General features: G+C 40.2%; 1 protein-coding gene across 3 annotated transcripts in view; it reads left to right on the top strand.

Moving 5' to 3' along the window:
- The window catches only part of kank1a (KN motif and ankyrin repeat domains 1a), a 59,058-nt gene that overhangs the window by 37,754 nt on the left and 8,565 nt on the right, over positions 1–12,739 (top strand). For 2 of the 3 annotated variants that reach the window (XM_089130148.1, XM_039649917.2), the window contains exons 3-5: positions 3,991–6,633; positions 10,611–10,763; positions 12,517–12,613. In XM_089130148.1, the coding sequence (XP_088986274.1) occupies positions 3,991–6,633; positions 10,611–10,763; positions 12,517–12,613 (2,893 nt within the window). Of the gene's footprint in view, positions 1–2,899; positions 3,055–3,990; positions 6,634–10,610; positions 10,764–12,516; positions 12,614–12,739 lie in introns of those variants that run through there. The other variant, XM_039649920.2, reaches the window with a different exon arrangement.

The following is a 12,739-nucleotide window of genomic DNA, read 5'->3' as shown; positions in this document are numbered from 1 at the left end:
TATATATATATATATATATATATGTGTGTGTGTGTGTGTATATATATATATATATATATATATATATATATACACACACACTCACCTAAAGGATTATTAGGAACACCTGTTCAAATTTTAAAATTTCCATTAAAAAAAAAAAAAAAAAAAAAATATATATATATATATATATATATATATATATATATATATATATATATATATATATATAATTTTTTTTAACAAATATTTACAAATATTTGGTTGTACTACCTGACAAAAGAAAAGTCAAAAAATGAATTTAAACACTTTGAAACGTTTGATCCTTTCGGAATGTCTACCACCTGTATTTTCTTGTTGCACATATACTGTGAAAGATAACTTTGGTGCATTCCTGACATCCTGATCTCTCAAATTTTCATAAAGGTTTTGTGGTTAGCAAAACAAGCAGATTTATGAAGTTTGTTTTTCCTGCCACATCATAGATGTGTGGTCAACTGAGGTCAGACTTTCAAATTTACATTGCTAACATTCAGCAGATCTCTTGCCCAAGGTGATTGTGAATTCTGTGAGAGATACACCGAGATTCCATTGTGTTTTATAAGAACTGAAAACATCGTCCCCAAGGGTTTGTTATTGGTAATGAATACTCTTAGATGTTGTACTAGAATAGATCTTAAGTGTAATAGCTTGAACATAAAAGAGGTCAAAAACAAATCAGAACTACAGATTTCAGATAAGAGTCTAGTCACAGTTTCTGGTGACAACGTAATGCTGATCCCTCATATTTAGCAGCTATTTGATATGTCATTGTCTTTGGACATTTAGTCAGACAGCATTTGTTAGACACAGACAGTAGATAAGCCGTGGCCTTTTAAACTCAAAGATTGTGAGGCACACTTGTACTATTTCTTCTCTGTCCGTCTCTCTCTCTCTGTTTTTTTTATTTTTATTTTTTTTTTTTAGTAAAAGCAGATCAAGCAGGAATGGAATAGAAGAAATAGCAGGGCTGTCTGTGGACATCTATTTTAAGTTGTTTGTATGACACTGTTACTTTGGGTCAAAAGTGGATGTCTTGTGAAAATAGAGAACTATCTTGGCCATCTGCAATTCCAAGTGAACACTGACATATTTTAGAAATATTCCCATGAAATATTCCCATGAAACCCTCTCTACCTTTTTAAACGGTTTAGACAGATTGGACAAATCAATCCTAATGTGGATGTAATACTTTTTTCCTTTATTTTGACAAAATCCATACCTTTTACAAACCTCATGTACATGGGGCTGTTTCTGCTAATTTTGTCCAGAAATAACTTTGCTACAACAGGCATGCCAAATGATCATGTGTCACGTTTGTTTGTCCACCTGTCAGAAACTGTCAATGCCATATCCTTGCTTTTTGGTTTTAGCCAATCACACTTGTAGTTTGTTCTGCTTGGTTTGTTTGGTCTTGAAAAAAAAAAAAAAAAAAACATTTAGTCCTGGTCACCTTCACGTTCACATTGGCATTTTAACACCGAACCTTAAGGCATAGGGATTGGTTGGCTTTTATTACTCATATTTAAAGACAGAACTTATTGGACATCCAAAACAATGCTGTTTGCTGGGCTAAATGCCCTCGTTTTATGTTCGAAACCTACATATGATTGTATTTTGACCAGCTGAGAACTCATGAAGAGATTATAAAATGTGTAAAGGAGTCAAAACAGTGGCAGGAATCCCTCCGTCTCACACATAAACGAAGATCTGCTGCAAAGAGACGCGGTTCTGGTGCTTGTAACGAACTGTGATGGGCAACAGTGGGACTATGACAAGAATAATCAGGTATGCTTGAGTAGTCTGTCCTTTTTAGAGCCGCATCTTCTGACATCATGTTTTCGTCCTGTTTTTGGTTTGTTTACATGTCTACAAGTGACATGGACTTTAACTTGTGACCCTAGCCACAACTAGATACAGGAGAGGACTAACATTTAGTTTTGAATTTTGCACAAATGTAGTGTGACTGTCTTTGTTTCAATAAAAAATTATTTATTCTGTAAATATGGTCAGTTTGTTCTTTTAAAAATAAAAATAAAAACTTTCTGCCAGCTGGTTGCTGAACTTTAAACCAGTCTAACTCTAACACTGTTAAAAGTTCTTTTCATTTCAACACAGCGTAAGTTTGCTTCACTAGGTTGCCCGTAGTATAAACTATTTTGATCTGAACATCCTCTAGGCTGTTTTTGTCTGATGGTGGGTAGTGTAATTCTAGACTGCTAAAAGTAAGTGTGGGTGGATTATTCTTGGAGCCTTTTCTCACACTGCTTTCATGCGTTTCCCTTGCTTCTCGCTTGTCCATTTAGTGTCACAGGTTTTCAACCCCCCCTCCCGGTGAGGTCAGCGCTCAGCTGCCTAAGTGTCTGTTCCTCGTACCAGACGAGCCCGTCTCTCTCTCCATGACATTGCTGTTGTGCTCTTGCTATACTCAGCAAAGCTAGCTGGCATGCTTAACAAGCTAGCTATTGTTGCTGTGCAAGTACAGTAAAAGAGGTTTTGTCAGTTCTGTTGAAGGATTGTTTCTTGGCTAAATAAAGAATAAAGCTTTTTATTTTGGTTGGAATATTTAAAAATGTCTCTTTTGGACTACTAACTTTTGTAAACCTTCATTGTCATTGAAAAAGTCACTCTATCTTGGCGTTTTTATCTGTAATCCTGAACATAGCTCACATTAAGGAGCAGGAAAAGCTAAACTGAACCTTGCATTATTGTATTAAAGCCATGCCTGGAAAGATTGTTTAAAAAGAGACCACTGTTTTAAGGGGTTACACAGTGTTTAAAGAACACTTTCAGAGAGGCAAGACAGAAGAAACAGTGTGAGTACTGCATGATTGGTAGAGAGAACTAGCCTATCACAGGCGGCGCAGAGCTGGGCTAAGTTTACACCAATAGTGGAATTTTTCCCCTTATGGAGTGAAGGTTGAGAAAGTGCTCAGTGAGTGAGGGGAGGCAGCCTGCAGCTTGTTCTAGTTATAAAACGATGACGGCTTGTAAGGGAACGGGCGCTGCTGCATGAGGACTGCTGTTTGACTTGGGGTAAGTGACGCTTGAACAATGAGGGATTAGGTTGCCTTAACCTCCCCAAAACCTCTTTCAGTTAAACTTACATAGGCAATGTTTGAATGAGTGTTACATGGTCAAGTAAACTTTCCTGCATGTTACATATGTGCTTAAAACGTACCAAGAAAATGTTCAGTGGGTTTGTTGTTTGTACTTAATGCACTGTGTCTGGATCTCTAAATCATCTGAAAGTGTCTTGGCTTTCAGATAGTTTATCTGTCTAACTGACGACAGGAATTCTCTGTCCGATGTGGAATTTGGACTGTGATATAAGCTCTGTTGATGGATATTCCTTGGCTTTCGAGCTGAAAAGAAACTATTAACATTTTGTCTGCAATGTAGTGAGTGAGTGAAATGTTTAACATATTGTCAATTGCATCAGCCCAAATTGATCTTTGGGTAGAAAGAAATATTTGCTCTCCTTGTTTTCCTTAACCCCACCCCCACTTGCCCCCTCCTTACAAATTCTCAGCAAACACATGGAGTTTGTTTTGCCATGATATTTTGTGTAATAACTCTTTACGTTTAGAGTTGAAAACCAATAGATGAAAATTTCAACTTGTTTTTTTAGTTAATGGTTTGATTGTTCTTGGAAAAATCTTAGCGATGTATTGTATAAGTGTAAAGTGCTGTTGAAATGACTGACTCACACTGTTATGATTACAGGGCATGGCAATAGTGTTCACATTGTTATCACACCTTTGTGCCTGACCTGTAACGTTAAGAGTTGGTTTCAAACTTTATAAATATACTTAATGTATCTAAGGACTGAAGAATCATTCTGTCAAAATGTATATTTTTGTTTTGAGTTGTTGGCTGTATAATATAGTATAATAATAGAAATTTACATATAAATTGTACAATGATTAGATTGTTAAATTTCACTCTGTGTTTCTTTTTTCTTTTTTGCAGAAAAAGATGATGACGAGAAGGACCCTTACTGCTTGGAAACCCCATATGGTTATCAGCTAGACCTGGATTTCCTTAAGTATGTTGATGATATTGAGCGGGGCAACACCATCAAGAAGCTAAACATCCAGAGGAAGCCAAAAGTGGTCAGGTCCGTGCCGCCTCCTCGGAGCAGTTGCAGTGGCCAGACTGAGTGGACTTCAACAGACTCCTTGTCCTCTTCCAACAGCGATGAGAGCAAACAGTCATCTGTTTACTTCACGCCTCAGAACCAGGTAGCCCCCCCTGGCCCTACTGCCCAAGTTCATGAAGCTCCCCAAGCCTTTGTGAACGTCCCTGAGACCAAGCATTTGCTGCCACCACCTTCTCCCCGCCTTCTTCGCCATAACCCCCAGGTGGAGAAAACACTGATGGAGACTCGAAGGCGACTGGAGCAAGAGCGGCTTCTTATGCAGCCACCAGTCAACGAGCCGCCTCGCAGGCGATTGGCCAGTTTTGGCGGAATGGGCTCATCCAGTTCGCTGTCCTCTTACAATGGCTCCTATGGGCCAAGCCAGATTTCCCCTAGCTTGCATTCTTTCCAACACAATGGACATCTAGGCAATGGCGAGTACAACCCATACTTCACATCCTCTATGGGTAGTTCTATCCGCCACAGTCCCCTCAGCTCAGGCATGACCACACCAGTGACCAATGTTAGCCCCCTGCACCTCCAGCACATTCGAGAACAGATGGTAGTGGCTTTAAAGAGACTAAAAGAACTGGAAGAGCAGGTAAAGACCATCCCAATTCTTCAAGTCAAGATATCAGTCTTGCAAGAAGAGAAAAGGCAACTAGTGTCCAAAATGAATAACTCCAAGTTAGCGGGGCAGGGTCCATGTGGAGGTTTTAGGAAGCGCTCTTATAGTGTTGGCAGTGCTGATCAGTATGAGCCCCTGAGCCAGCTCAGGACAGGCTCTGAACTTCACATTGAGGAGATGGAGAACACTGAGCAGAGCACCCAAAGGCTACACGAGTTTAGGCAATTGACAGCTGAGGTGGAGGCTCTGGAGAGGAACATACAGGACAATGGTGAGGAAATAAAGCCCAGCTTACACCAAACAGAGCAAAAAACAAACCAAAACACCCAGCGGTGGAGTCGTGAGAGCAAGTCTATTGGTGTCGGAGCCGATGAGAACATGAACGATGTGGTTGTTTACCGAAAGTCTCCTGGGAAAAGCAGAGATGTGGCTGTTGGAACGGAGCATGAGGTGAAGAGCACATGTGTTGGTGTGACTGAAGCCATGCTAGGAATGAGCAGTGAGGTAGAAGCTGAAATTGAGATGCAACACCAGACCATCGAAGCTCTCAAAGAAAAGATATATAGACTGGAGGTCCAACTTAAGGAGACCACCCACGAAATGGAGATGGGAAAGCTAAAGCTTCAGCTTCAAGTGGCTGGATCGAGAAAAAAAACAGACAAGGGTATGATGGCTAGGCCAGAGATGTACAGCATTTCAGTGGAGGCCAGAGTGTCCACAGAGAGCCAAGGTGTTGGCAACCATGTTGAGTTTAATGACGCAAGCATAAATCATGTCCCAAAAATGAATTCAGTTGGCATTACTTGCAGACCAGATGCAAGGCATGCTTTGGTGGGTCAAGAGTTGCCAATGGAGAGATGGGTTGTACAAGAACGTGCTGAGGTTCATGATCAGTGTGTTGGCAGACAGGTTGTGATGTGCAACCAGAGTGTGGGAGTGGAATTAAGTGTATGTGAAATGGGGATCAACACGGAGTTAACGGCTGAAGATTTAGGACTTTGCAAAAGAGAGGCTGAACTAGCCAGAGAGTTCAGGTCTATTGGATGTGGAGATTGTTCAGTGGATGTAATGGTCAGGCCCATCAAGGAGATGGTAACCCAGAGCTCAGCAACAGATGATGTTCACAGAACTGATTTTGGAGTCATGGTCTTACCCATGTGTGCTTCACAGTACACAAACACAGAAATCGAGACAATAGCCAAGTTAACCAATACAGACAATGCCATTCTTACTGATTCCTGCACTAATACACAATCATACTCAAAAGACAAACAAGTAAGCACTGTACCAGTGGAGACTCGTACAATAGCCATTGGGGATGGTCTTGTAAAAGATGTGCCAGCCACATTGAAAACACGCTCCGTTTCAGTAGGTACTACAGCATCTGAGGAGATTATGCTTGATTTGTCAGCATCTTGCAAAACTAAAGAGGCTGGGGTTGGCCACCTTAACATACATGAAAACTTCTTAGTCGGTCAGAAGACAAGGAATATTGCCTGTGGCCCCTGTCAGTCTCCTGCCCCGACCCAAGTTAAGATTATGCCTGTAGGATCAATGCCATCAGCAGGACCCATCCAGTCACCAGCTGGGGCAGGTGTTGGACTTGATCACTACATAGAGAGAGTGCAAAAGCTCTTGCAGGAACAGCAGATGTTGCTTGCTCAGAACTACAGTGAGCTGGCAGATGCATTTGACCCACCTCAACAATCCCAGTTTAGCTCCATCAACAGTGAGCTAGTTACTACACTATCATCCATCAATTCAGTTATGAAGTATGGAAGTGTTGAGGAGCTCTGCAATGTGGACCTTCTAAGGCAGCAGGAGAAATCAGACTACACTGTGAAAGGTTAGTTGCAGTTTGCTTAAACCCTATATGCTCAATGTTTAAAGGGATACTTCACCTCTGGAAAGATGAATGTGTATTTAAAATGGGTCATATATGTAGAAGACATGTGAAATTATTTTTGAATTTGGAGCTTTCTAGACTGAGAAAAGCCAGAAAATGTGGATAAAAGACAACTACTCCCAGAATGCACTTGTTTCGCTGCCCTAGGAGGCCACGCCTACCGGTAACAGAGCGCAGCAGTTAAACAACAAGTCTAGGCTATTAGTGAGTCTTCATCCTCCCAAAAATGTGTTTTGAGATCGCCCAAAATGTCCGGGATTCGGCTGTTGCGTTCTACAGTCGCCATTCATCATGTTTACTGTGCTGAGCAGGACAAGTGAGGGGCGCTGGAGAACTGTGCGAGGCTGGTGGTGTAATTTTTATGATAAGCGACACCTGTGAGACACACCGGTCTCGTATCTCTTACGGAGGAGCGGGAATTTTCTTAGCAATGGTAAAACGCACATCAACCGATCACTTGTTTAGCGTTCACGTAAACATGATGTTCAGATTCAGCAATCAGAATGAATTCAGTTTGGTTGAAACAAAAGCTGTGCATTTAAACAATGAATGGGGACTGCAGAAAGCAAAAGCTGAATCCCGGACATCGACGGCCGGACATGTCCGGAAAAAGAGGATGGTAACCCCTACTACTCAGCTTTCTCCACAGAACAAGAGCCTGCTAGCTTAGCTTCCAAAAAAAGATGGCTGACACAATGGCTGACGTGTAATCCCAATCCTCCATAATGTATCCATCTACCTATTCAGTACCTTCGTCCTTATTTTCAAAATTTGGCACTGATCTATGATAGGTCTGTTAGTACATTAGGTCCCTTATGAGTGCTTTTGAAATGGTGGGAACTAGTGCTTGTAGTCTTTACAGAAATCCCCCACTCTTACTCTTTCTCCTACAATGACGTAAAATGACGATTTTTGCGTCATTGTGGGAGGAAGTGAAAAAGGTAAATAGCAGATTTCTCTCGTCTCAGTGGAAAATGAGTGTTGCACGACCATTCAATAGAATGACTGGGTTTATAACAATGGAAAGCTTAATGCAAATGGGTGGTGTGTCCCTTTAAGGATCTATGCTTATTTTTAAAAGCTCTTTTTTTGCATATTGCAATGATCTGGTCTGGTTTTACTTGGGAGCTGTTGTGATTTTTTTTAATTTTATTTCAATGATGATTTCATAATGATAAATATTTCACTGCCCCTTTTTACTTTTGAAGCATATCCAAAGTATATTACCGTATTTTCCGGACTATAAGTCGCACTTTTTTTCATACCTTGGCTGGTCCTGCGACTTATAGTCAGGTGCGACTTATATATCAAAATTACCAAGATTTACTCGTCACAGGATCGCTGACGGCCCCAGATTATTATTTGCGAGTTTTTGATGTATTTGTGGTATGTGGTACGTGAATGCATCATTTGCCGAAATTGGGGGTGACATTACCGTCTACAGCCACGAGAGAGCGCTCTATGCGCTCTAGACTACAGCTACGGCAGTTTTACCGCTGAAAAAATTAACTGAAAACAACTGATATTAACTGAAATATTAGACTGAACGCAAACAAAATGCCCCCAAAAAGAAAATCATATTCTGCAGATTACAAACTGCAGGTAATAAAATATGCAGCCGAAAACGGTAATCGAGCAGCAGAAAGAAAGTTTGGAGTGAATGAGAAACTTGTGAGGGACTGGCGAAAAGCAGAGGTTACTCTAACTGAAATGAAGAAAACAAAGAAAGCTAATCGCGGGCTGAAAGCAAGATGGCCAGAGCTGGAGGAACGAGTCCACAGATGGGTGCTTGAACAACGCGCTGCCGGGAGAGGCTTGTCAACGGTGCAGTTGCGTCTCCACGCCCTGGTAGTTGCTAAGGAGATGAATATAAGTGACTTTGCAGGCGGACCTTCTTGGTGTTACCGCTTCATGCAACGCAACCGCCTCTCTATCAGAGCACGGACAACGTTGTGTCAGAAACTGCCAGCAGACTTCCAAGCTAAGATCGATAGTTTCCGTGAGTTTGTTGAAAAGCAGGTAACTGAACACAACGTGTCACCGGATCATATAATCAACATGGACGAGGTCCCCCTCACATTTGACATCCCCATGGGCCGAAGTGTCGCAGAGAAAGGGCAGAAAAGTGTGAATATAGTGACAACTGGTCATGAGAAATCACACTTCACAGTGGTGCTGGCATGTTGTGGAGATGGATCGAAATTACCACCGATGGTCATTTTCAAACGGAAAACCATGCCCAAAGACGAATCTCCCCCCACAGTTGTCGTGGCCGTGAATGAGAAAGGGTGGATGAATCAAGAAATGATGAACATTTGGCTTACAAAGTGCTACAGTAAGCGTCCTGATGGCTTCTTTAAAACACGCAAAGCCCTGCTTGTGATGGACAGTATGCGAGCGCACATAACGCCACAATTCAAAGATAAAATAAAAACTTGCAACTCCATACCTGTCATCATCCCTGGAGGCCTAACCAAAGTACTCCAGCCACTCGACATCTCGGTGAACCGGAGCTTTAAGGCAGTCTTGCGTCGCCTGTGGGAGGAGTGGATGGTGGATGGAGAGCACAGCTTCACGGCAACCGGGAGGATGCGCCATGCAACTTTCCAGCAAGTCCTTGGATGGGTCGACACTGCATGGACTGCAGTGACAACCGAAACCATCCTGTCGGGATTCAGAAAGGCTGGAATAACCGGAACTGATGCCGAGTCTGACGACAGCCCCGCAGAAGAGGAGACGGCGCTTCATCTTTCTCCGGAAATAGCGGAGTTGTTCAGAAGCGACACGGAGGATGAAGAATTCAACGGGTTCAGTGATGTGGAATAAGATCGCGGGAGCTTGGTGAAATTGCTTTACCGATAACTGTTGGACTCGCTGTCTTGTTATGTTATTTTATTTTATTTTATCCTATTCAGCCTCTCAGGTATGTTCTTTATGCTATTGTGTAGCTAACTGTTGATGTGTTACATTAACATACCGGACACATATTCAGCCTGTTGTTCTTTGTGCTATTGTGTGTAGCTGAATAACTTAAATGCCTTCTGTTTTAATGAATTAAAGTCTGTTTAAATAACTTTTTCTTGGTCTTGGATTTTGTTAAATAAATGTCTAAATAAATGCGACTTATAGTCCAGTGCGACTTATATATGTTTTTTTCCTCGTCATGACGCATTTTTGGGCTGATGCGACTTATACTCCGGAGCGACTTATAGTCCGGAAAATACGGTAAGTATGTGCACAAGTACTGTTTTTATTTCCACGAATGAAGGCTTAAAAATGGTAGGAATCTAAAAGTTCTTGGTTCAACCTTCTTGTATTTCTCTCTAATCTTTTATTTAGAATACCAGCGTTTTAGCATGTCTTTTTATGGAATGCTCTGAAGCTATAAATAAAAATTCCTTCTGCTCTGTAAAGAAGGGGAAAGCGAGAATTAAGGAGAGAAATTTGAAATGCGCATCAAAGTATTATAGCCAATGGATCAGTCAAAATTGCTGCCAAGATTTAATGTTTCCATGTCTGCTGTGAAAAGATTTGGCTCTAGATTAAGCAGGAGATGCTCTCAGGTATTCTCCATCCATATTATACATTCTTTTGCTGAAATGTTTTTATTATATTACTACCTTTGGTCATGCCAACTAAAGACCATCTGAAATCTAAACCCGAAGAATATCTTGAGTCTTGAATTCAGATTCATATCATAACCATTGCACATTGCTCTGTGAGATAATCTGTAAGAACAAATTCTGACACAGTTCTATGTGATATTGATGTCCTTTTCATGCAATTCTGTTTTGCCAGGAGCCATATTATAATGTTTTCTTGGACATATAATTTAAGAGCGAGCAATTATGTACAGAAATATATTGCTGTTCCTCATGTCTGCCTTTTTTCTGTCTCTTCTTGTTCCATTTATCCAGAAACTCAGATGGTCAATGCAGTCGATTCCCACTCTAGTAGTGTGAGAACAGAGGTCTCACGGATAGAAAATGTCTATACTGACGACTCGCATGAACACAGTACAGCTACACAGAAAAGCCGCATGGACCAGCAAATGTCCACAGCATTGCATGGTACTGTATGCCCAGTTCTATCACTAAACAAGACATATTTGTAAATATGTTTGCTGTTTTAGTCAGTTGTAGTTTTTTAAGGCATGCAAAAACATCTTTTTTTTTCCACTTGTCAATTTTGAGATTTTTGGATATTGGTTTTCAATAACATGTCTTCTTTCAGACTTGTGGTGAAAAAAGTCAGAAATACACATTTAGGTGTTTATACTATACTTTGTCTGTTTGCATATGTAACTTTCTCGTAATTTGGCATTCTAAATCATCCTGCTGCACCGCGATCGCTGTCTGCACCGTCATCACAAACACCGCTAGAAACCTCTCTCTCTCCTGTACAATGCTGTCGGATCCAAATATGGTATTTGTTTTTATCAGCAACCAATCGTGACTTTTCTCTCATACTTTAAGTCCGAAATCTCCACTTCAGTAGCACCTATATACACCAAACTCTCCATTCTTGTACCCAGTTATATTATGAAGACATTTACAGAGGCACTTTTAAATATATTATTCCTAGCCTGATTTGTATAACATTTTATTCCAAAAAATATGGCAAAAATCGTTTTTAAGGCTATTGACAGTATATTCTGATTTATAGGATAACAAAAGTATATCCATAAATCCCTCTGTAATAATTTTGAACCTGGCTTTATCCAATACTCTAATAGATGAGTACTAGAATGGATGCAAATTAATGCATATTTAATTAGATAATGCATAATTTGCATATTTAAACAGAAAATGTGTCATACATTTTTTTTTCTCATTTTAATATAGGTAATCAACTGGGAAAGATTTATGGTGATATCTGCAAGTTAAAAAATACCCTATTCACCTGTGTCTCGCTTTAAAATACTGTAAGACTGTAACCATTATAAAAGAATCTTCATGTTGAACTCCCCTTGATGGATGTTTTTTTGTTTTTTTTTCATGAAGCCACCCTTGTTTGACTGTCTTAGAAGAGCATGTAACAGATTAACAGCTTCAAGGGATGTAGTTCCAGGGATTCAACTGCTCTCACCCGTCAAAATAAGGGAAACGTGGATAATGAGTGTCTTCATCATCCACAATGTTCGAGATAGAGACAGTCAGAGGGAGTGTGTCCATCTGTAGGGCATGTTCTGGCAGTTCTCAGAACTGTTCTTTTTTCAGTCTCCGTGGAGAGGGGCGGTGATCCTCTTTGGTATTTGGCAGAGCAAAGCCTGTACTTAACATGTTTGCCATAGCTTTAGGCTGCGGGATGTTTCTTTTGCTTCACATCGTTTTTTTTCTAAATGCATGTTTGATATGCAAAAACACTGATTTTTTTCCTGAAGTAGGAAAAACTCGCTTGATGATATTTTCTTCTGTTGAAAATGACAATAAGTTTGGACATTCTACATGTCAATATTTGGAAAAGTATAGCCAACTCCAGCTTATGGTCATGATTAGCTGTTGGTGGCTAAAGTAGATTCTTCTTGTTCATTTCCCATAACAGCTATAACACTTTATTTCATAAATCATGATGTCAGCTTTATGTGTTTCTATCAATTTTGATAGGGTGTGTAGATTTCTGTCAGAATTTTTGGTGGAGGCACAATATTACTTATTTATAAAATACAAAATATGTCGTTGCACTAACAATATGCATGTAAACTTGAATACCTGACTACTGTTTGTACCTGGAAAAATATGATTTCAAATGTAAATAATTAAGCTACACTTTAGCAGTATAAAATAATAATTGTTGATTGTCTGCATTTGTCTTCCCTACTAGGCAGTCACAGCACCCTGAAGTCCATCATGAAGAAAGACGGTCATCAGGGACCTAATGGCACAAAAAAGAACTTGCAGTTTGTTGGTGTGAATGGAGGGTAGGTTCTCTTTCTAAGTAAGATGAGAAAATGTATTTCTCATGGAAGAAGTGTATGATAAAAAATATGTCAAAAATAGCATGACATATTACTTATAGTTCAGCTTAAGCTGCAACAACATTACAA

The sequence above is a fragment of the Pimephales promelas genome, chromosome 4 (genome assembly GCF_988280905.1).
Source record: "Pimephales promelas chromosome 4, fPimPro1.hap1.1, whole genome shotgun sequence".
NCBI lineage: Eukaryota > Metazoa > Chordata > Actinopteri > Cypriniformes > Leuciscidae > Pimephales > Pimephales promelas.
The sequence above is the reverse complement of the archived record's forward strand: the minus strand, read 5'-3'. Positions and strand labels throughout refer to the sequence as shown.